Here is a 24,982-nt window from a genome sequence, read left to right on the forward strand (position 1 = left end):
TATCAGATGTATTTTATAGTTCCGTGCTATAGCACAAAGTCACTAGATTTGAATCAGTTAGCACTGAACAATCACCAAGTATAATTTAAAATTGCTATAAAAATGAGTACAATGCTGAGCAGCCCTGAAGAGTCTTTGCAATTTAGAAATATCAAATTTCTTACTTTATTAAGATCTTCATGGAGACCATCCATTAGGAACAGAAGGAGTTCTTGTGAATCTTGCTGGCTGTATCCCGCAAACTGGTCATTGATCTTCCCAATGGTGATTTTAAAGTCTTTCGGGCTGATATACCTATACTGTCCTGTCCACAGGGCTTTCATGATTATGCCGAATTCTTCCGCCACTTCACCTTTATGCCCCAACAAATTTGACCTTTGCAATTAAGAGTTACCAAAAAAAAAAGCAATAAAGGAAATTATATAAAGTCAAGTTACAGTGGGTTCTTGATATCAACCTTAAACTATTCACATGCTCTACCCTAAAGTACTTATTTACAGGTTTATTACCACATACACAACTGAATTGTACTTTGATTACACCCTCCAGCTTGCTTCTTTAGGCTGCCAGCCCTGCACTGTCTCCTCTTTAGCAACAGGCTCCAGTTTATGACAGTGAGGATCCGCCTTCTTGCATCGTTCCTTTCCTGTGTGTCCTTTACCAATTAGAGGAGGCTTTCCTCTCCATCGTTCTTAAGAACAAAGATATATTCCTCTTCCGGAATTTGACTTCTCTGGAGATGAGTGGTAAGTACGTGTGATCAGATCACCCTTTTAATTTTATATTGCAAAAAGTATGAAATTTCTTTACCTGTTAATATCATCCTGATAACAGTTGCGGTTGAAATAATCAGCCAAATGTGGGGCATTACAGAGGCACTGTAGTATTGAGTTCATGTAACAAGTATTTCCTAAATTACGAAGTCCAGTGAGAGCTGGTCCAGATCCTCCAAAAACAGGATTGAGGTTCCGAATCTGAGAAGCAGAAAGCCTTGTGATCTCAGCCTTAGGGTAGCTTGTTGGCCTGAGGAAGAAAAAATGTACAAGATATCTTAAGATGCTCAGCATCTGAAATTAAAGTTCATGCTACAAAGGGCAGCAAGCTCCAGCGCCTGTACCACGGGACACAGTAATCTCGCAAATAGGTATTAAGTTAGCTCATAAGGTTCTGGGTCTTATAGGACGTTTAGCATCTAGGTAACACTGGTTATATTCTGTGATATAATTAATAACTTTAACCTCCTATGTGGGTCCCTGGTTCTTAAGGAAACCCTGAGATAGATTCTCTGGCTTCTCATGAACAGATAGTCTTCTAGTAGAGAAGGCTCTTTCAAACTTCCTTAAATGATCCCAGGAAGTTTAGCATCACCAAATGTTGAATTCAACCAGAATGCCAAACAAGGAATAAACAAATATGTATATGTACATATTGCAGAGTAAATAGCAAGGAGGCAGAGGTTATCTGGGTACTACAACCTAAAGTCTAGAGCTGTGCTGACAAATACGGTAGTAACCACTAGCTACAGATGGCTATTTAAATTTAAAATAAAATTAAAACTTTAGCTCCTCAGTTACACTAGCCACAATTCAAAACCACCACCACCATACTGGACTGCACTGGACTGGAGGATGCCTCCAAGACTTCTGTTATTTAATGTATCTGATTCATATGTAGAACTGCTAGCACTGCTACAGTTAGGAGAAAACTCCTAACTGATGGCTCTTTCTTTTATGACTAATCCTAAGCATATTTCCAACCTCTGAAAGGAATCCTGAGAGCAGATTAAACTATTTTTCAATCAGCTTTTGTGTATAGATGGCTCCGGTGTATGCACTCATGTGCTCTTTCTCCGGTCAATACATACATAAAAAAATACATAAACTGCATATGCTATAGTTTTTAAAACTTTCAAATTAACCAACTTTAATAATGACTCAAGACAATTAAATCTCATCAGTTTTAACAGTGAGCCCTAAAGTCTGTGACTAGATTTACAGAATTTACAACAGCTCCTCCAGGTAAGTTCCCTCCTGGGCAGGGTAAGGTCTCAAGAGGAAAACGTATTAACTACTTTTGGGGAAACCTGAAGGGGCCAAAAAGATAGCCTAGTTAGAATTCCTTAGCAATTAAGAGAGTGTATATTATAAATAGAAACATCCATTTATTTCTACTTCCATCTATCCCACATCCCCCAAAATTAATGATCAGAAGTGGTAGGCAGGTTTGAAAATTATCTTCTCATAACCCTATCAATCAAAGCCAGGATCATCAGAATATTCAAAAAGGGGTAAAGTCAGGAATACATCTAAATGAGATACTGTTTGGGGAAAACTTAAATGAATCTATTGATCACTACTTGTGAACAGAGTAACAAATGCAATGAGGGAAAAGGGAAAAGAATAAGGATTAGAAGCGGATATACACTATAACGCTTATTATTTTAATACCATGTAAGTTTGCTCCGACATTACTGAGTTTTAAGAAAATTTGGAATTTGAGAGCTGCAATAAGATACACTCAACAATCCTATAAATTATGGCCCTCAAAGGGAGACTCAGGGATCACAGGAGGTTTATGAAAAACTTTTAGGCAGTCTATGACACTCTGCCTTAAACTATAACAAGGTATACACTTTTATATCTACTTATAATACTCTGTGATATATTTAAGTTAGTACTTGGGAGAAATACCAAAGACATTTAATCCATTTATTTCTTTTTCTCTCTATAGAAAATAACAATGGCTGATACAGCCATCCACTGAAATTTCTGACTCTCTGACACTAATAAACTGATATGTTTAGAGCAAAAGTTTTCAAACGTAGCAGATTATTTCAGTTTGAGGAGTTAGGATAAACTTACTTGTTTTCCCGATTAACTGTGGGAGTTACCGCTGGCTTCCTCTTCTCTTCCTCTTGAATGGCCTGGGTTATGTCTGGGGAGGAGTAGGAGCGCTTCAGTTTGGACGGTTCTCTATCCCGCTCAGCAGGAAGCTGTGGCTTGGCTTTATGAGTTGGAGGGGTGGAAGGAGGTGCAGATGAAGGAGCCATTTCCGGTGGATACATATGAACAGTGTTGGTGGGCGAATGATAATAACGAAAAGTTCCAGTGATAGGGTCAAGGAACTTTAGATGGAGGAGGGAGAAAACATAAGTCAAAAAACAATGAACATTAAGTGAACCAAAAAAATCACTCAAAAGTATTCCACTGCTAAATTTACTTTTGGATTAAAAGAATCTGAATAAGATGGTGATAATTACTTCTATAAATAAACTTTCAAAGAATTTTAGGTTTTAAAATGATACACTATTTCTAAATGACAAATGTCGGGATGCTATTATATATACTGTAGCCAGCATCCCAGATTGGATATTGAGAAACCTAACCCTGCTGTAATTAGAGAAATGAACTATGTTTTCTATAATGAAGAAATTCTGCATTAGAGAGATGTAGAATAAACAAATAAATGTGTGTGTGTGTGTGTTTTTTTTTTAAAAACAGGGACTAAGTTACTTATTTCTGTGCTAATTTTGAGTTTTACCTTGGCCCAGCCTGAAGGCAGTCCTGGTACGATCCTCCCCATTTCTTCACTTCGCGCTCTTGTTAAAGGCTCTCGAGTCTAGAAAAACAAACAGAACAAAAAAGATTGAACCAAAAAGCCTGTGTTGGCTGCCCTTAATATTTTTTTAAAACAAATTCAAAGATAAAGAATTATATGCTTTCTCAAGCCTAATATTACCACAGCAAGGGGAAGGTATGTGTGTGCACAAGCCTATGACGGTGGTTTTTTTAAAGTTCTTCTGGAAAAACAAAAACACAAAGATAATTCCACTTTAGGTGTCAACCCCAAAGAAATGAAAACATATTTTCAAACAAAGACTTGAATGCAAACGTTCATAGCAGCGTTACTCATAACAGCCCCAAAGCAGAAGCAATCTAATGTCCGTCAAATGTGGTACAACCACACAAGGGAACACTACTCAGCAACAAAAGGAAACTACTGATCCATGGTACAATATGCATGAGCCTCAAAACAGTATGCTAGGTGAACGAAGACACATGCAAGAGACTGTATATATGTATTTGATGCCTAGAGGAGGCAAATCTATGGAGACAAAAATTAGATTCATGGTTGCCTGAAGCTTGAAGTAGTAATGGGGAGTGACTACTAACTGGCACAGAGATCTTTTTGGTGTGATGGAAATGTTCTAAAATTGGATTGAGTCAAAACTGTTTTGCAACTCGGAACTGAACTGTACACGAAAAATGGGTGAATTTTATGGTATGCAAATTATACCTCAATAAAGCTCTTAAACAAAAACAAAGGCAAAGATGTTTCTGTAAAAGGCCTAAATATTTTAAAAACTGTGATGAAATGCCACTTTGTGGCATTACGTATATTCACACCACAGTGCAGCCAATCCCTAGAACTCTCTTAATCTTGCAAAACTAAAAATCTGTACCCATTTAAACAACAATTCCCCACTCCTCCCATCCCCAAGTTCCTGGCAATTACCACTCTATTTCCTGCCTCTCTGAATTTGACTACTCTAGGTACTCTATATAAATGAAATCAGAGTATTTCTTCTCTTGTTACTGGCCTATTTCACTTAGCATATCCTCAAGGTTCATCCATGTCAATTTCCTTTTTAAAGGCTGACTAATATTCCATTGTGTGTGCATACCACATTTTTTATATATTCCTCTGCTGATGGATACTTGGGTTGTTTCCATCTCGTGCCTATTATGAACAATACTCTATAAAAGTGGGTGTATAAATATCTTCTTGAGAACCTGCTTTCAATTCTTTTGGATATATGTCCAGAAGTAGAACTGCTGGACACACAGTAAGGCTTAAGTATCTTTTAATTCCATAAAATAAATAGAATATAGTGTCGTACTTTAAATAGGAAGAAAGCATCTATGCCCTTTAGCATATAAATAGATCAATCAAGTAAAAATAAAGAAAAAGAGCTATCAAAGATAGTGAAGATTCCCGCAGAGAGTAGTTATGAAGAAAGAAGATGATGATACAGCAGAGATAACCACATGATTATAATCCATGTTTGTTTGGTCTTTTTTTCCCCAACCCAGTGAACTACTGCTTACTTTGTTTCTTTCAGTGTCTTCTGTATTGTTTCTAAAAGTTCCAGTCTTTAGAATTCCACTTTCTGGCTGTCCTTTAATCTTAACAGGCTGTGAAATGACTAAAATCAAAGTAAAACAAAACTTCAACTTTACCCCAGTATAAACCTACCTATCACTTGCTAATGCAAGCAAGTCCATCAGACTGAAAATGTAAAAAGAGAAAAAAATGAGGGCTTTGGAAGTTTTTTAAAAATTTTATTGTCAAATTAGATACTTCTTAATTAAAGGTGGCAGGGCCCATGTGGGATTTCCTAACACTAAAGGTAAAGAACTAAGAAACTTTGATGAATCATGAGGGGAAAAAAGATGCAAATCACAGTGGATTATGAAGCACTCATTCATAAACTACAGCAAAGTATAAGATGTCGGTCATTACTGTGTACTGACCATAGCCTTTTGTGAGCACTATCCTTTTACTTAAACTCTTATGATTTTGGTTACCTTGAAAGTGGTCATGCTTTGAAAACATTAATGTATTATTAAAGAGAATGAAAGAGATTATAGAATTTCATACAGAACAATATTCAAAAGGGCAAAATCCATCTTATATCCTCTTGGAACTTACAGTTTTTTAAAAAAAATTCACTTTAATTTTACAGATTATTTTAGAAACAAGAATAAAGTAAAAATTTTTAAATCTGTGATAATTTAAATAAAATTTATTCCAGAATAAATTACACAGTTTGCCAACTTTTAAAAGGACCATACAATAAATGCAACCTTAACTTTTCTTCACGTATTACATTATAGGAAACATAAAAAACTACACATGATCACCTCAGGGCTGTTTAGACTTGTAGGGCTATTTGGCTTCTATAATACTAAATGACCCTAGAAATATGAATGCTTAAAGTTCTTAAGACTGCCTGCCTCTAAGTGTATCAAGATAGAAAGTGGCTTTGGAATCTCAGTGCATATGTGATTCATCTGCAAATTACTTAATCTCTAAACTTCAATTTCATTTGTAAATTGAATACTTCATGGAGCTGTCATTAGGAGGAATAAGTAAGATAATGTAGAAAAACAATCTGGTATATAGTAGCTACATAATGAATAATATTTAAATTGTAAGAGCTCTTAAGTTCTGATTCTCCTATGAATATAAAGTTATATATGAATATAAAGAGAATTTTAGAACATGGGCTTCATTTCCCTAACCCGGAGTGTTTAGAAGGTTTTTGCATGTGAGCTTTATCTTTGATAACTGAAGTTACCAGATAAGTGTTCCCTGGATAAATGTGGCATTAGTGTGAATTATTAATTTCTTGTGTATGCCAGAATTGCTACCTGAGAAATACCGAAATTAAAATTCAATAAAGATGGCATTTCATCTTCCATCAGAATTCGTATTTACACCACCAAAAATATACTTCCATTTACATGAAATGTAAAAAGGGTTATAGCTGTTCTTGCTATTATTAAAAACTTACTTATCTGCAGATGACATACTACACACAGAAAATCCTGAAGACGCCACCAAAAATGAACGCAACAATTCAATCACTATGCTGTGTAACAGGAACTAACATAGTGTTGTAGATCAGTTATACTTCAAAAACAAACTCAGAAAAAGAGACCAGATTTGTGATTACCAGAGGTGGGAGGTAGGGGAAGGGGAAACTGGATGAAGGCAGTCAAAACATACAAACTTCCAGTTATAAGTACTAGGAATGTAATGTACAACATGACTAATGTAATTAACACTACTGTATATTATATACTGTTGTTAAGAAAGTAAATCCTAAGAGTTCTCATCATACACACAGAATGTTTCTATTTCTTTAATTCTGTATCATATGAGATGATGGATGTTCCTTAAACTTATTGTGATAATTATTTCATGAAGTATGTAAGTCAAATCATTATGCTGTACATCTTAAACTTACACAGTACTGTATGTCAATTATATCTCAATAAAACTGGAAGAAAAAAAATAAGGTAGACTAAAAAAAAACTAAAAGACATATTTAGTGTTCAAAAGGGAACGGCAATTCTTAATTTGCATAAGAGACCCAAAAAACCATGAAAAGTATGCATGGTGTTATTAGGTTAAAAAAGAATAACAACAAAAAAATCTCCAAAATTATGTGAGTCAATGTTGGGGAATAGCCAAGGGCAGAAAAAGGCAATATTAATGATGTTACTGCCAATATTATTGATTTGATGAATCTACAAATAAAATGACATAGACCTGACCAAAAAAAATCATTATACACAAAGATAAATGTCGGTTCATTTAGATGTCACTGATTTTGGACATATTTTAAGCAGATACAAATCCTATCACATAAATATCTGAAAAAAAGACTTCGCTGATCCCTAAGACCAGCCAATAAACCTAATTCCTCCATTCTAGGATCAGAGGATTGTATTTCATTCTCATCTTTTGATGATCAAACATGAAGCATAAAAATGAAAATGTTGGGGGACGGGTATAGCTCAACTGGTAGAGCACATGCTTAGCATGCACAAGGTCCTGGGTTCGATCCCCAGTACCTCTTCTAAAAATAAATAAACCTAATTACCTCCTCCCCCCAAAGTTAAAAAAAAAAATACAATAAGTAAAATATTTTTTAAAAAATGAAGAATGTAGCTATTTATCTCAATTATCAAAAACATGTTGCATTTTCATAGACACAGAAAGCACTTTTATTTCCAACCAAAGAAGAGTAGGTAAGCCAATGTAGGTGGATCAGTACAAATCTTGGTATCACCTCCTAGAAACTACTTAAAATGTCTGCCCTGTTTATGGAATGCTACTGGTGTCATCTTTTTATATACATCTTATTACACTTCATTGGCAATGTATACTGTTTGTTTCTGCTTACCTTGCCTGAACTCGAGTCGCCTGCCACAGAGGTGGAGGGCACATCTCCCGTTGACTTTTTCTGTGCTTCTAGGTTTGGACACCTTTTCCCCTTATCTTCCACAGATTTCTTGGCATCAGCAGTTTCTTGTTCACTCTTACTTTGTCTTTTTACTCCTGTTAGTTCTCTGCCCCTCTCTGCTGAGATTTCTCTATCTTCTTTCTTGGCCTGTTCACTTTCTCTCTTTTCCATTTGTTCTTTTGCTTTTTGTTGCTTCTCTGTGATTTCATTTTCTTCAGCTTCCTGTTTCTTTCTGTCTTTTTGTTCTTGTTCTTCCCTCCTCAGTTTCTCTTTCTGTTCCTCTTGCTGCCTTTCTCTAAGTTCTTTCTCTTTTTTGTTTTTTTCCATGAGAAGAGCAGTTTCTGCATGAATACGAGCTTTTTCTTCATCTGTTAACATGGCAGTTGGAGGGGGAAATACTGGCTTTGTGGATCGATCAGGAACAACTTTTCCATTCTGAGGAGGCTGTTGCTCCTGATCTGTACTTTCAGATTTCACTCTATGATCTTCAGGCAGTTTGATGGCCGGTTTTTTAGTACGATCAATCTATATCAACAAAAACAGTGAAAAACATACTTTTGTCAAAATCCAGGAATGTGAATGTAGTGTCAGTTTTTGACATCAAGTTGTGATAAAAGATCCATTACTTTGTGGAGACAACATCTGCCAAAACATCGTAAATTATCCAATGTCAAGACTTCTCATAAGGCACTTTTGGCATCTACTTCCTCTTGATTCCACCCACACTTGCAATGTTCCTGCTGTGTTCTGTATATGAAGAGTTCATTCCAAAACATAAAACCTGGACCTGGGCATACCTAGACTAAAGCTGCAGTTCCACATACCCAATTGCCTACTCAGAATCTCCATGTGAGTGTCTCACATATACCCACAAACCTAATATGGCCAAAATTGAATTCATGATTTCCTCCCACAAGCAAGGTCCTTATCTCATGCAACCTAACCACTATGCAAACAGTTGCTCAAACCAGAAAACGGAGAGTTTCATGTTTCAAATTTCTCTCTCCACACTGTTACCAGAGTAATCATTTTAAAACATAAATCTGACCACCAACCTAAAACCTAATTTTAAGTAGCTACTCACTGTACTTCGATTACATCTAAAATCCTTGCCATGCCTGTATGGCCGTGTGGACTCACCTCTGCCTCTCTCCAATCTTACCTCATACTGTTTCATATACCAACCATACTTGCCCCCCACCCCCTGCTTTAATTCTTCAAATATAACCATGCTCCTTCCTGACTCAGGCCTTTCTACCAGCTGTTCATCTAGGTAATGCCCACCACCACATTAGGTCTTCGGCTTAAATATCTCTCCCTTAGAAAAAAAGACTTCCCTGATTCCTAAGACTAACCAAGTCCCCTGATAAATGCTCTCATATCTATTCTTTTCCCTCACAGTACTTACTGGGATTCTAGTTAAGTAACTATAATTGCTGGTTTAAAATCTTTCTTCCTTCCTAGCATATAAGCTTCAGGAGAGTAGAGACAGTGCCTGATAGTAAGTAAATGTTGCAGAGAGAGTGAATAAAATATTCCATAACAACTTTCATAAGACATAAGACATTAATTACAAGTTGAGGAATTACCTCAATTTAACAGCATACCAACCCTACAAAATTGTTAGAAGCAACCCTAACATCATTTCTTGGGAATACAGTTTACTGAAACAAAAATAAGAATATCTGCCAGTAACAACATCTTCCATGAAGACCTTCCTGATGATACCCTCCTTCAGTCAGAATTTCTCTCCTTGCTCCGTGCTCCAGTGACTATTAAGAACAATTATGATATTCTGCCTTATGCTATGGCTGATATTGTATAAGTCTCTCCTTCTAAACAACAGACAGAATCCAGGGCTTAATCATATCTGTAAATCTTTCTGTCTTCTTTCATACAGGAAATCCTCAAAATATGTTTTATAAATTGCATACACTGCAGAAAGTCACAAAGGGATTCGAATTCAAATAACATGATGATTAAGTTGAAAGGAAGTGCAGTATCATAAGCTCTTTTTTGAATTTCTTAAGTTTACATTTTAAGAAAATTTTATTCAAATACTATTTAGTCTTAAGACTTAATCTGAAATATTAAAAGCAGACCTTAAAAAAAAGGAAGAAATGAACCACCTCATTTTATAACAAAACAATGACTAAATTTTCTAATCACAACCCACTTTAAATGTGAAATACTGTTTAAATATAGCTGAAGAAAAAAATTAAAAATAAATGCTAAAAAATCTTACTGGAAAATGCATAGGAGAGAATTAGTTAACATTTCTTTAAGTAGAATCTAATGAAGAGAAAGATGCTGCATTTTTTATTGTAACATCTTAGTTATTTGAACTCTTTAAAATAATTAAGACATGCCTGTTATTTAAGTGTCAAACTCTAAGGAAATGGAACTAGAGTACTGTTTCAAAACCAAAATATATACCATCTCAGCCAAACTATTTGGGAAAATACTATGAATTAAATTATAATTAAAAAAGCGTGGAAGTTCACTGTGGTAATACTGTCTTTCATTAGTACTGCCTGTACTAAATGGACCCAGCTTCCTTTGACTTCTCTCTTCTAATACTGCTGAGGCAGTAAGACTGAATTACAACGAAAATTTTTTATAGCAATACAGATACCAAAACCTACAGCTATTTCTCAATATTTATCTTTCTAAAGTATTGAAATTGTATATATTCTACATACATATTTCTATATTATATACTTAATACAATATTAAAAGAAAAGAGCCAATAAAGTTAAAAGGAAATCAGGAACATACCTGTGGAACATTCTTTATAATAGGCACTGGATGAGTTACGGGTGAAACATCAGATTTAGAAGCAGCAATTGGTTCAGCTGGGGCTGATACATTCAGCAGTCCCATTCTCTCATCTTGACTGTTTACCAGCTCTATATTTTCGTTGACTTCTACAGGAGGTGGCATCTGGGCAGCAGGTTTAGAAGGAACTGATTCTTCCAGTGAGGGGTAAGTAAAATCCACTAAAATCCCCAAAAGAATAATAATATTTTTGAAAGAACAGCCAATCCCATAAATAGTACTTAACATCTCATGCATGCTATATGTGATAGTTAAACGTAAACAAAGAGGTGACAACCACCACAGTTGTAAAGAATGAAACATTAATTTCCAGGCTGTGGACATCTTGTATTTTTTATGCCTGAAAACAAACTACTATCTAATAGAACAAACGCACACACAACCAAGAACATTACCCTGAGAACATAAATAATTTAAAGTTTATTTTACCGAAGCAATTTTAAACAAAAAATTTCACATACATACATGAGATAGACACCTCTTCATTCTTGCCTCGTGGGGGTGGAGTGACTTTGGCATTTGTTGTGTACTGCGGATAACAAAGAAGCCAGTTTTCATAGCCTCCTTCTAAAACCAAAGGCTCATTGCGCAGGACAGTTTTACTTTCCCACTATAAAATAAGGAAACAATGTGTTTAATGTGGCAGCAGTCTCTTGACAGATAAACACACAACAAACCTGGATTTTAAAACTGCTCTTAGATTCATCTTGTAAATGATGAAAAAAATGAGAGCTGAATTCAAAATTCAGCACTAAATGAAATAAATGGATAGATCAAGTTTTTAAAACCACACAAATAATCTATGATTTTAGGAGAAAAGTAAGAAAATAAGTAAACATACAACAAAAATAACCTATAATCTCATCAGATACTACTTTAACATTTAGAGTTTATTATTACAGTTTTCTATGTAGATACACTTTAAATTTCATTTTTATAAAATAATGAAACTTATGATGCTGCTTTTCTCTTGTATGAACATTAATAAAGAGCTATATCATCCTTTGTAATGACCAGATAATACTCTATTTTATATACACACATATACACACCCCAAAAGTAAACCAATCACCTGTTTGGTTATTGTTATTTTCTGATTTAATTATAAACAATGCTGAGATAAACACTAAAGACCCTTATACGTGTACACATCCAATGAACTCCCATTAGGGAAAATCCCCAGAAGTGGAGTTGCTGAGCCAAGGGTCATGAACATTTTAAGGCTTTTAACATATACTGCTAATCTTTGAAATGATCTTATAAAATTTGTCTGTATATTTCTGTAAAACAACTTCCGAGGAATAGAACTATTGGTTTAAAAGTTTGGTAGACGCCACCAAATTGCCCTTCAAAAGGACAATACTGATTTACACACTTACTGAGAGTGTATGAGAATGTCCATTATAAGTCTTTATAATTTTTACCAAACTGGTGGACATAAAATGGGTTGTTTCAATTAGCACTTATTAGTGAAGCTGAACATCTTTTAATATGTTTATTAACCCTTTATAGTCCATGACTTAACTAATCTCATCTTTTGCCCATTTTTCTATAGTTTGCTATTTTGTTAGTAAATAGGGAATGTACTTTGGATATTAAGGAAAATAGGTCTTTGTCATATTTGTTACAAGTATTTTTCCTAACTGACTTTTACTTAATTTGTGGTGCTTTAAACATAGTCAAATATATTAGCCTCTTGGTATAGGATCAAGATAATAAAACCACCTATCAATGTTTTTTCCTAGCAGTTCATTGTTTCAATCAACATATTTATATCTTTTACCCATTTGGAATCCAACATGGTCTAAGAAATGAGGTAGGGATTCCTGTTCTTTTACTTACTGGCTAGCCAGCTGTCCCCAGACCAGTCATTTCAATCCATCTCTTCCTTACTGATCTGTTAGGTCAGCTTTATCATACATTAAAATTTCATGTATCTTAGTTTGAACTTTATAAAACTGCCAATTTTTTAGGTCAAAACTAGTTGGCCAATTGACCTTCCTACTAGTAGAATGAGTTTATTCTTACATGTTCACCAGCATCAGTGCTATCACTGTTTAATAATTTAACAAATTAAACTATTATTTTTATCTTTGTTGATTTTATCATGAAAGTGGCACTTACTATTTCAATCTGCATGTCTCTGATTACTAGTCAAATTGACATTTTTATGTTGTCACTTGCATAGCCTCTTCTGTTCATGTCTATCTGTGTCCACTATTTCACTATTTTATCTTAAGTAATTTTCTTATTTATTTGCAAAAGCTCTTCAGATTTTAGGTGTTCTAAATCACTGCCATGTTTGTTGCAAATATTTCTGTTTGTCTTCCAACATCAAATATTATGGTATTTTTTTGTACATCTAAGTTTTTAATTTATATAGTAAATCTATCAGTCTTTTTTTCCTTAGTGACTTCTTCCTTTGCCTTTATGCTTCATAACAAAAAATAATTCTTTTTTCAGACAATTGGTTTGTCAGAATTATGTTTCTGAAAATTCTAATATTCTACTATATAAAGATCAGTTTATTGTTATTTGATGATTCAAAACTAGTCTTTTAAATCTGAATTTTCAAAAATCTACAACCAAAACATGGCAGGAGCCTCCTGTCCTTAAGATAATCAACTAGTCAACACACCTTTCTAACAACCAGAGAAGGCTTGCAATTACAGTAAGCTAACAAGGAAACTTGCTAACCTTGAAAAGTGCATCTTTCAGACTCCGTAGAGTTGTTCCAAGTTGTAAATCTTTTGCAGAACTAAACCAGTCAAGAAGTACCACATAATCCACATTCCCTCTCTTCTTCCATGTGTCTTTAGAATCATCTGGGAGGTTTGCTTCAATCCAACTAGCAGTGACTCTGAAATGTATTAACATTTGTATTGGGGCAAAATAGACAAAAGGTCCTAATATACTAACATAAGATGCTGAGCTTTGTTCTACAGTCTTTATCACACCATAGCAAACTTTAAGACAGTTTCCTTTCTAAGGTCAGACTCTGTTAAGATATTAAATAACCTAAAATGTTTTAACAATTTCACTACTGCATAATATCGGAACATATTTTAGTAATTATCATAGACTAAAGAAACAGACACAGTTGACTTTTATTTTATTTTTTTTAAAAAGGGCCAAAACTAAAAATAGAGGAAGTCATACCTCTCAGCCAAATATAAACAGTTGGGGATGGGGGTCACCTAGGTAACATCATTTATATTTCAGTTCTCTTATACCTACTCAGATAATTAAGTTAACCAAATACCAAAATGCTTATTTAACAAACACATACAGCATTTACTATGTGCTGGGTCCTATTCTAAATCCTTTATTCTCATTGACTCTCACTGAATCCTCACTATATTCCTATAAAATAGGCATGATTATCCCCATGTTATAGATGGGGAAACTGAAGCACAAACAGCTGAAGTGACCTATCCAAGGTCATAGCTGCCAAGTTGAGCCAGGCAGTCTGGCTCGTGTCCATGCTCTTAGCTGCTCTGCTGTGCTGCCTTCTGTACCATCACCTGTGAACACCACCAACTACACGTTAAAGCAGGCTGCTTACCTCCTCCTGCACTCACACAAAAGCTAAAGTTCTCACCTAAAGGCCTTATAATGAGCCTACTGCACAGCTCCTCCCTCAAATCCTATTATCTCAACTTCCTCAGCACTACATACTAACTCACTCTCCCTTACTCCACTCCACCCCTGGCTTTCTTGTAATTCCTGGTTGATGCAGGTATGCTCCGGCCTAAGTGCCTCTTCTGTTCCCTCTGTCTGGAACCCTCTTCCCTCAGACAACTGCATCACTCATTTCCTTTATCTCAGGATTGGCTCAGGAATAACTTCTCCATGAAACCTTCATGGACTAAAATTTTAATACTCACCTCAACATACACTTGACACACCCATCTCCATAGCACTTATCAACAGCAGACATACATTTTAAGGTTTATTGTCTGTATCATCTATCCCACCTCCCTTTTAAAATACAAGCTCTATGAAGCAAAGATTTTTGTCTGTTCAGTGATCAGACCTTGCACTTAGAACCACAATAACCCAGCCCACAGTAAGTGCTCAGTATCTGCTCAACGATGGAATGAATAATACAGATTTGCAACTCCAGGTAAGGAACTCCATATTATTCCCAGCAAAGTATCTCGGCATTTCAATTCTTAACTGATGATACTGCTAAGCTGGACAGGACTGGTAAAACTTATATTCTAAGTAAAACAAAATGGTTTAAACTATTTAAGGGGGAAAAAATCCTGTTCCTATATAATAATGCTGGTTACTGTATCTTCTAGGAAATAAAGAAAAAAATATATAAAATACTGTTTCATAATAATTCTCACCTGAGATACAGAGACTAGATGCTTGGTCAGTGAAGAATGAGAAAATTTAAAACATGATATTCTTAAGGACTGTTTCTGACTCTAAGGGTATATTTGCCTAAATGCACTCTGTCTAAAAACTCAAGATTAGTATTCTACAGAATACTAGTTTTGGAAACAACAGTATCGGTTAGTATTCCCCAAACTTCATGTATCACCTTCATAAGTGGCTGCATCTCTGTTCTATCTTGTCTATTATGTAATGTTTAATTATTTGGTTGAAAGTGACCTTTTGCTTAAATTTATTTTAACAGGAAAATGTACCTTCCCATATACATGGAAAAACAGCATCATATCCAGTAAAGAATAATCCTAAAAGTAAATTAGATCAGTAAATTATTCTATGTTCTCACAATAGATCACTATATAGCACTGAGACTAAGTCAATTACAACTACACACAATAATATACATGACACCCACAAATATAAGGTTGAGTACAAGAAGCCAGACATAAAAGAATTTAGATGTATGAATCCACTTACATAAAGCACAAAAACAAGTCTATTCTGTTGGTTGTTGCCTTGGGTGGGTAGAGACATAGGTACCCACTGACAGGTGGCATTAAGAGGGGCTTCTGGAGTGATAGTAATGTTCTATTTCTTGGACCAAATGCTAGCTAAATGGATGAATTCAGTTTTTGAAAATTCACTGGGATAAATACGATAAAGGTGGTTTTGTATGCATACTTTATTGTATTAAAATTTTAAAACAGACAATGAAAAACTAGTAATACAGTATTCAACATCAGTTAGCTATACATACTGTTGCCTACAGAGAGCTCTAAGGCCTGTTCTCAAGTAAGAAAGGGAGATTAGCCAATACTAAAAAGGAATTCTGGCACCAAACAAGACTTCTTTTAACTAATTCAGAAGGACTGAAATAGAAATTAAAAGGTAGTAATTTTCTTGGTATGCAATTCCTTGGTAATATTCATTGGTATAGAATTCAACCTAAATTCATCTTAAGTTTCACAGTAGTCAAAAAGTACTTGTGTACTCAACAGATATTAGTATGGGGAATTTCAAAATAGAAAACAATTAGGCAATTCACAATTTCAGTCAATTTGGTGTATATGATTCACAAGTTCATAAATAAAAAATAACAGGAGAAATTAGTCAACAAACAGCTGGGGAAAGAGGACACACAAAGGCAGTTTCATTTTTCTTCTAATAAGAGTCCAAATGCCACAGATAGGAAAAAAACAGCCAAACTGGGATGTTCTTTATACTACCTTTCAGGAAGGGTAAAGTGTACCACTACAGAGCAAAGAATGAAAAGATCAATGGGAAAAGAAAAGGCTACTTAATCACATTTAGCCTGGATGCCAAGGAGTAACATTTACTACTGTCCACAGCTTACTATTTTATCTAAATATACAATGACCCACCCTGGACTGATGGCTTCTTCAGGAACACTGAGAGAATTTGAAATATGGGAATCCTGATAATCCTGCATTCTTCGAGCATCCATTATAATCAAGCTGATGTCTTTATCCATCATCATTGTATATAGCTCCTTTGCTGTGACTGTTCCTTGGAATCCAGAGAGACAATGTAAGTGACAAGAAACACCCAGTTCCATGTGCTATATATCACTATACACAGGACAAGCATAGCTCTTCCTAGAAGAGTCATATATTTGCTATTCCATCATACTATTTATTGCCTCTTAAACTAACATTAAATAGAATTTTATGTTTTTGTCATTTATCGAAAAACTAGTTCAATGCTTCATTTTTAAAGACTTAAATACCAAAACTTGCTGGTGAAATTACAACATCTGGTGTTGGCTCTGTTGCTGTATAAAATAAATTAATGTGTCTCATGAAAATATTCTTATTCTACTTTAAAAAATTAAGCCATTTGAGAAATGTCAACTAGAAGAAACATCTACGATACAAAAATTCTTGAAAGGTTCTAAATTCTTTTTTAAAAGTATTATGGGGTCTTATGGGGGCTATTTGGAAAACCTGTAGGTTTCCTAGAGTAATAAGCCAAAAGCTTGTTATTTGTGTTCTACACCACGGTTTGGCAAACTATGGCCAACTGGTTTCCCTGGAACACACTACACTCATTTGTTTATGCATTGTTTATGGCTTCTTTGATGCTACAACCTCAAGGACCACAGGGCACCCCAGACCTAAAATATTTACTATCTAGCCCTTTAGTATTTAACCAAAATAAATATTGCCTATGTTGCCATTTTTGTCTTCCAGTTTCTCCCACCTGAAGTGAAACATTAAGAAACACTACAGAGAAGCTTAAATATGTAAAGAACTGTTTCAGCCGCGAGCTGTGAGAAAAGCAGTCACACCATCTCCTACCCTAAAATACCTAGCTGCTAATAATAACCATCTTCCCTTTCTAACTATCAAGACCATTTTGACAACAGAACTAAATTGGAGAACAAGCCACCAAGAAGGGTAACATCTACGCGGGCTGAGATACAAAGGAACACATGGATAATAACTAACCTTATATTCTCCTTACTAAAAAAAAAGTGTATATTAGGAGAAAGAGGGAAAAAGGAGGAAGGAAGAGGAAGAGAAAGAATTAAAATATTAAAAAAACAAACAAACAAAAAAAACACCGTGGAAGGGGGGAGAATCCTGTAACTAACTGCTGAGGAGGGACCTGCTTTGGGGAGGAGGGGAAGGCCCAGGGAGTGGGGCAGGGGGTGCTCATTCCCTCTGGCAATTTGCCGTGGACATGTCTCAAGTGCACAAGCTGCTTCCCCTGTTCCCCTGTCCCCCGTCACCCCACGGGGGGCTGCCCAAGGGGAGATGGGCATGTGTCCTTCCCTCTATCTTCTCCCTAACTTTCACAGTCCCCTCATGCCTGCTCCTATCCTGCCAGGTCTACCACCCACCCCACCCCTCTTTTTTGGCTCCCTGCCTGTCTAGATTGCCTGGTGATCCATTTTGTTTCCTTTTGTGTTTCTTTTTCTGTTTCAAGTGTCATTCTTTGCAGGTTTCTGAAGCCAGAAGATCTCTGGTCTGCTCCCAAGGGCTCCAGTATAAATTCCCCTTCCCTTCCCCCGGGGAAATGAACTACCTTGTTTTGGGGCATTTTTTGTTTTGTTTTCCTTTGCCTTTTCCCCCCTTTTATTTGGAGGGAATGGAAGGAAATGGGAACAGAGAAGTGGGAGGTGGATTTTTTTTTTTTTTTTGCTCATTTCCGGGGGTGGGATGTTTTTTAAAAAATATGTGTCATGAATAAAGTTGTTTTGGGAGGGAAAAAAACAACTAACCCTAGAATGAACTGATAACAGCTTTCAGGAAGGTAACTTACTACACTCAGTTTACTTTTTAAGTTGTTGTATGGTAATATTTTAAGTAGAAAATTAATTTTAGTGTTAACATACAATTAATATTTAAGTTAAACCTTTTCTGAGAAAGGAACACTTAAGTCTTGTTTAGGTCACATATTTGTTACTGGAGCATCAATACTATCTATAGATAACATACAAATTACTGATTTAGATTTTTTTATTTTTTTGAAGGGGAGTAAAAAGCTTTTAAATAATTAATTCTACCACCTAGAACCATAAGTACTAACAGCTAATACAATATTTACTGTGTTCGAGGAGTTACACATACACAAACCTAATCAACCATCACAACAACCCTGTGAAATAGGTATGATTATTATCCCCACCTCACAGATGGGGAAATTAAAGTAGAGAGATGAAGTCACAAGCTCAAGAGGAAGATGGAAACTCAGAGGAGGAGCCTGTATTCAACCCAGGCAGTCTGACTTCTGAGAGTCCGTGCTCTCAATCACTATGCTAAAATACACCTTGAAAAGAAAACAATGACAAATACCAACTGTGGTTTCCATGTTTTCAGTTGTACATCACCATTAATATTCCCCATGATATGTAAGTACAGAATATAAAACATTTTCAGTATAATTGCACAGGCTAGGAAAAATGATAACGCTTACATGTAGGTCAGACATAGTGTTAAGAATCTCATTATGTAAAATCTGAAGCTTATTCTGATTAAAAGATCTCAGTAATAACTTTAAAGAACTCCGTCTTTCTGCACACACTTACCTTTCTCTGTGGTCTCACTTTTTTCACTCTTTTCACCATTTATCTATTTCATAGAAAAAAAGTTTCAACTTTAACAGACACAAAAATTTTTATAGGAAACAAAAAGCTCAACTTTAATACTTCATTAAAACTGAAAGCTTAAGAAATGAAATGTGCAGAGTACTGGCATTTCATAAAAACATAGTGGCATTATTGGGCTACTCTGGTCACAGCTAAAATAACTAGCAGCATGTTGGAAATATGTATCATTTCCTCAGAATTTTCTTCAGTTAAAGGCCAAATATAATTTAAAAGCATAGACTGTTACAGAAATTTAGTATTTAATTTAATGAGAGAGTACTTCTTACAATAAAATAAAAATTCTGGCCATTCTCTTCAGTGCCCTCCATTACAGAATTAAAGGAAAATAAAGTAATACCAAGTTTTATAAGACTGCATTTTCTAACCAAGACAGGATGGGATAATTCTCTAAGGCACTAACTCATTTTGTAGATGGGAAAACCAAGGACCCACTTGTACCTGTTGATTAATTTCAGCATCACTAAAAGAAAGAAAATAAATGTATACTATGTGCCTCCTAATATATTACAATGTGAAGTGCACAGTATCACCTGTGAAGCATTCTTGCCAAAAAATAAAAACTGAACCTGAATCTAATTAAGCTTTTAGGCTGAACTCCCAGCCTACAGGAAATACACGAGACAGAAAAACAGGTTAAGTGACACAACGAGAAAGCAATCAGATAAATTCAGAATGTGATTCATCTTACAGAACTGATGCTGTATTAAAAAGTCAAATGCAGGAGACGAAAAATGAGAGGGAGACTCAAGCAGAGGATGCTATCGAGACTTAAGAGACACTGCAACCAAAAGACACTAAGTGGACCTTTTTGGATCCTGATTCAAACAAATCAACTCTAAAAAATCATGATGAGATAAGTGCGTAAATTTGAATGTAGATTGGGCTTTAGATTTGACATGGGATCAGAACTCAGATATACTGAATCACAGCCCAAATGCTCTTTCCATTGTTCTGATCAAGTCTATAGTGACTGCTAAAAACTAATGAATACACACAACATATTTCTGTAGAAGCTCCTAGAAAAACATGGGGTCAACTGAAGCTAGAATAATTAATTCAATTTCTAATAAAAACACATTAAATTTTATCCTTGTTGCCTAGAAGAATGCAGTGTTACCTCACCCCTTCTTAAGCAAATCATCTGACATAAAGAACCCGTCTTTTTATCTTGTAGAGTAAATCTGAAATACCTTTTGAGTTTTGTCTTTGGAATCCAACACATTTTCCAAAGAACTTTTAGCTGATGTGCCACCATCCTCTCTTCCTGCTTCCTGCCTTCTCTGTTTCTGCAGCTGTTCCTTCTCTTGTCTGTCCTTTTCTTCAAGTTTTTTCCGAACTTCAGCTTCTTCATATCTAGTTGAAAAAAGAAGACAAGATGTCTTTTATTAGCATGATTGTGGAAAGTAAAGGACTTCCAGTTCCATAAAATTAATACCCTGCCTCGGAGTATTTTATGACTGCATCTTTCTCCCTCCAATTGAAATTCAACTCTGCCAGTGTTCTGTTATAAACCACAACTTGTAAATTTGCCCTCTGTAGATTTATTTCAAATTGCTCAAAAATCTTGAAAAGAAACTCTATGCTCTCAAGTTGAAGTTGTTTCATGAATGTTCTTTTTGTTCTTTCCCTCCCACTAATGTCAACTCTTTCAAGATTCAAATATGCTGCAATTTCCTTTTCAAAGGATTTACAATCCTAAAATCCTGAAATTAACTATAAAGCCTAACTTACTTATAAAGTGGCTCAAAATATAAAAAAGTACAGACAGTAAATAAATAAAATAAAGCCCCAAAGACAGAAGAGTAAAGAACATGTTTACTGCTAGCCATAGTATGATTAGGGAAAAACTGGGCAAAGAGGAAGCCAGTTGATAATGGGTAACCCAAAGATTAGGAGAAATTCTATTCTACTTAGTTAATTAACTGACTAATGGAGAAAAAGAATAGTGATTCTGAATGACATCATCCACCTCAACATACACCAGCCCTAAGATTAGTAATTTCTGGAAAGGACCAAGGGAGTAAATTTGTTGAAAAAGATATTTTCTAAGTCAAGACTATGATGTATCCAGGTATCCCCGCTTTTTCAAAAGCTTGCTTTACGCCATTTTGCTTTTACAAAAGACCTGCACAGTACCCATTTTCACTAACTGAAAGAAACTGAAGGGGATTTTCACCAAGGGAAAAAAAAAGTGAAAGATGAAAATAATGTTTAGTGGTCGTTTTGCAGCCAGCTGTTACAGAAGCAGCGCACACCCGCAGCAGCAAGAGCAGCACCGCCAAGCTCCTTCCCTGGGAACCACCCCAGCATCTCAGCATCAAACCACCATAGCTTTGAACTGAGTCTGTCAACATCTGTGCTTTATCTCAATTGATTTTGTATATCCATTAGCCAGATGTGCCCTAAGGTAATTGCTTCTTTGCCTTTCGCCATTTTGGCTTAGGGAAAGTTTCACAGGAACACTTTACTTTCAGACAGCAGGGGAGACCTGTATAACTACAGTAGTTAATTAATCTAAGTAGAAAAACCATTAAGAAAAAGTACTAAAGTAAGAATAGTTCCCTTTTTATTTTGTTATTTAAAGAATGACTAATGACTAAAAATTGAAACATACTGTTTTTAATTTCTAATCATTTTATAAGCCTGGTAAGCCAATCATGGCAAATACCAGAATTAGATTTTTTTAAACATATGTAACTTCTGCAACCAGATGGACCAAAACAGTAAACACTTCATTCCCGTAAGTCCAATGTCCAGTAGCACATTACAACATGAAGCAGGTGAGAATATTATGCTGAAGAATCATATCAGAAACTTAGAAAAACTGGACATGAGTTGTAATGTAATACATCAATGCTTATCTTAAAAAATGTATCAGTCTAAACATTTTGAAAATTTCGGTAGAGAATGTTAATGGTAACACATGAATATAATATACATGACATAGCAAAAGATTTTAATTTTTGCATTCCAGTTAACTTAAGACTTTTTTCTAGGAATTGGGATTTATATACATGGTCAGATATAAATGGACAAATTCTAAATGTTATTTTTACCTTCTAAATTTACATTCTTTTAAAGATTTCATTATAGTGTCTGTACCTGAGTTTAAGGCTTTCAGAGAGTCTTTCGGCTTCTTCAATAGCTTTTTTGATGTTTGCAGGTCCAAGTATTGAATGAAAGTAGTCCTAAAATTATAGGAAAGCCATCCCGTATTGTTAGTACTAGCCACTGTACAGAGCACTAATGCTAAAAACATGAAGTCACGGTGCTTATGTAAAAGAAAGCTTAGATAATGACATTATTATGCATGAATGAAGTATTTTTTTTTTAAATTTTAACCTACATAAACACACAACTTATTCTCCAATTGTTTTAAAAATATTTTTCCATACCACTAGTTTGGTTTAAAAAAAAATCCAGTAGGTAATAATTTTACTTATTTGTAAGGCAACTTGAAGAAGTATAAATACAATTCTTATTGCTTACGAATAAATGCCAAAAAGCAAAGATTTCAGGAGTAAAATACATTTCCCTATTGTAAATATGTTACTGAGTTTTTTCTTTTAGTCTCAGAAGCAGTAAAGCAAATTCTCTTATCGATCTACAGTATAGGATTTGTTTTGTTTTACTGTCTTAAACTGAGATAGTTTTCCTTCCACCTGTATTTTACAATACCTACTTACCTGCCAACTGTAGTCAAATCACTTTAGACATAAAACAACTTACACTTGGGGAAGCCCTAAGTAAGCAAAAATCAAATGACAGAAAGTAAATCATCATTCCTCTAATATTAATGAGGTTTTTTTGTCAATAATTATTTCTCTGTGCACAGCTGGAGTAAGTATAATTTTTTCCAATTTTCAATAGTATTGACAATTGGCAGAATTAAAAAAAAATAGTGTCCATTCTTATACAACTAAAAACATTTGCTTCTTAGGTGTGCCAAGTAGAAAGTTCCTACTCCTAAACATACAAATTCAAGTAATTCTCATGATTTCCCAAACAAAAAGGTATATCAATAATATTTAGGATTAATTATCAAGATTGCCAGAGATTTTAAAATATTCTAATTTTATCTAGACTTTGCTATATTAATATTTTAAATACATTTGTTTTCCTCCCTTTTCAGGTAACCTTGGGAAGACTGTTCATAAATGGATCTTTGAATGAGTAAACAATAAATGTAATGTGTTCTCTACTAGTGAGCTTGCTAAATTAACAAGTTTCACCAGAATTTTAAATATTTCCTAGTGTAAAACAAGGGCAAGATGTAAGTTTGTGAAAAAGGCTGGTCACGTTACATTGTCTCTACCCGATTTAAAGGATAAAACCCAGAAAATATCTAGTTACTAAATTTAACACTTTACATATTTGAAGTGCACTGGAGAGGATGAGCTAAATAAAATAAAACAGAAAAAAAAACAGATATAAGACAGAAGTAGATGTGGTACCCTGGACAGAGCAAAAAGAAACAGTCCCTTTACTGAAAACCAGGAACTGAACTATCTGCAACATATGAAGTAACAGCCTGGGTTACCTGAGCCTTTGCAGGGAGCTTCCTAACCAGAACAATGCTTGACACTTTCAACTAGATACTCACTTTGGAAAAGCAAGATACTCTGGAAAGGGAAAAATTTCTCATCGATTAAAATTTACTCCCAACCTTCTCAAAGTAAAAAAAAAAAAAAAAAAAAAAAAGTAGCTACAAAACCATTTCCAATCTTGTCAAAGAAAAAAAGTAATCACTAACTTAGAAAAACAAAGCAAAAATTAAATAAGTACATTAAAAACTGGCCCTACTACAATAGACAAAGTATCAAACACCAAAACTACCAGTTATCCAAATCTGCAAATCTTTCAAAAATATTTTACTTAATACTGTACACTTCCTTTTAAGCAGTGTAAGCAGTATCTTTAAAAAATGTTTTTATTATTATTTTTTAAACTAATCTTTTGACGGGGGTAATTAGGTTTACTCATCTGTTTATTTAATGCAGGTACTGGGGCTTGAACCCATGACCTCGTGCATGCTAGGTATGCACTCTACCACTGAGCTATATCCTCTCCTCAGCAACATCTTTTTTAACAGATACTCTAAAAACTATTAAAGACTGTGCAAGATAGGCTTCTGGCTCTATCTGCAGATAAGTATGTCCAAGAATGTCCCAACGGCAGGACCAATCCAGCCATCTGTAGGCAGGAAGATGAACCTCCAAATGCAAGGGGCCATCTCTCCAAAGCCAGATCTAGAACTCTGTAAAGATTATTAGCATAATTTTGCTGGTGAGAAGAAAGATAGCCACCATTAAATAAAAATTAAAGTTATCCCTTAAACAACAACTAAAAGAAATTGTATCAGTCCCACTACTGTGGACAAAAAAAAAAAAAAGATTTTTTGAAAAATAAGAAAACTGTTTTTTATTTTTATAAGTCAATTTAAATGAGGCAAGCCAATTCTACCACCAGTGAATGAAATGAAAATCTCAATATTAATTTAAGAATGGTCTGTCTACCAGGTAGAAATCTACAGGCAGTCTTTTGCTACTCTTCTCTAGTAGTGAGATCATTCCTAC

General features: G+C 34.9%; 1 protein-coding gene across 5 annotated transcripts in view; it reads right to left on the minus strand.

Annotated features, from left to right (window-relative positions):
- The window catches only part of USP8 (ubiquitin specific peptidase 8), a 43,246-nt gene that overhangs the window by 4,482 nt on the left and 13,782 nt on the right, over window positions 1-24,982 (minus strand). For all 5 annotated transcript variants that reach the window (XM_014556383.2, XM_032481215.1, XM_014556381.2 and 2 more), the window contains 12 exons: window positions 22,509-22,594; window positions 20,597-20,759; window positions 19,326-19,368; window positions 16,657-16,801; window positions 13,571-13,733; window positions 11,339-11,483; window positions 10,814-11,034; window positions 7,976-8,560; window positions 3,541-3,618; window positions 2,862-3,124; window positions 811-1,023; window positions 165-375 (listed from right to left, as the gene is read on the minus strand). In XM_014556383.2, the coding sequence (XP_014411869.2) occupies window positions 165-375; window positions 811-1,023; window positions 2,862-3,124; window positions 3,541-3,618; window positions 7,976-8,560; window positions 10,814-11,034; window positions 11,339-11,483; window positions 13,571-13,733; window positions 16,657-16,801; window positions 19,326-19,368; window positions 20,597-20,759; window positions 22,509-22,594 (2,316 nt within the window). The remainder of the gene's footprint in view (window positions 1-164; window positions 376-810; window positions 1,024-2,861; window positions 3,125-3,540; window positions 3,619-7,975; window positions 8,561-10,813; window positions 11,035-11,338; window positions 11,484-13,570; window positions 13,734-16,656; window positions 16,802-19,325; window positions 19,369-20,596; window positions 20,760-22,508; window positions 22,595-24,982) is intronic.

This window comes from Camelus ferus, chromosome 6 (assembly GCF_009834535.1).
Source record: "Camelus ferus isolate YT-003-E chromosome 6, BCGSAC_Cfer_1.0, whole genome shotgun sequence".
Classification (NCBI taxonomy): domain Eukaryota; kingdom Metazoa; phylum Chordata; class Mammalia; order Artiodactyla; family Camelidae; genus Camelus; species Camelus ferus.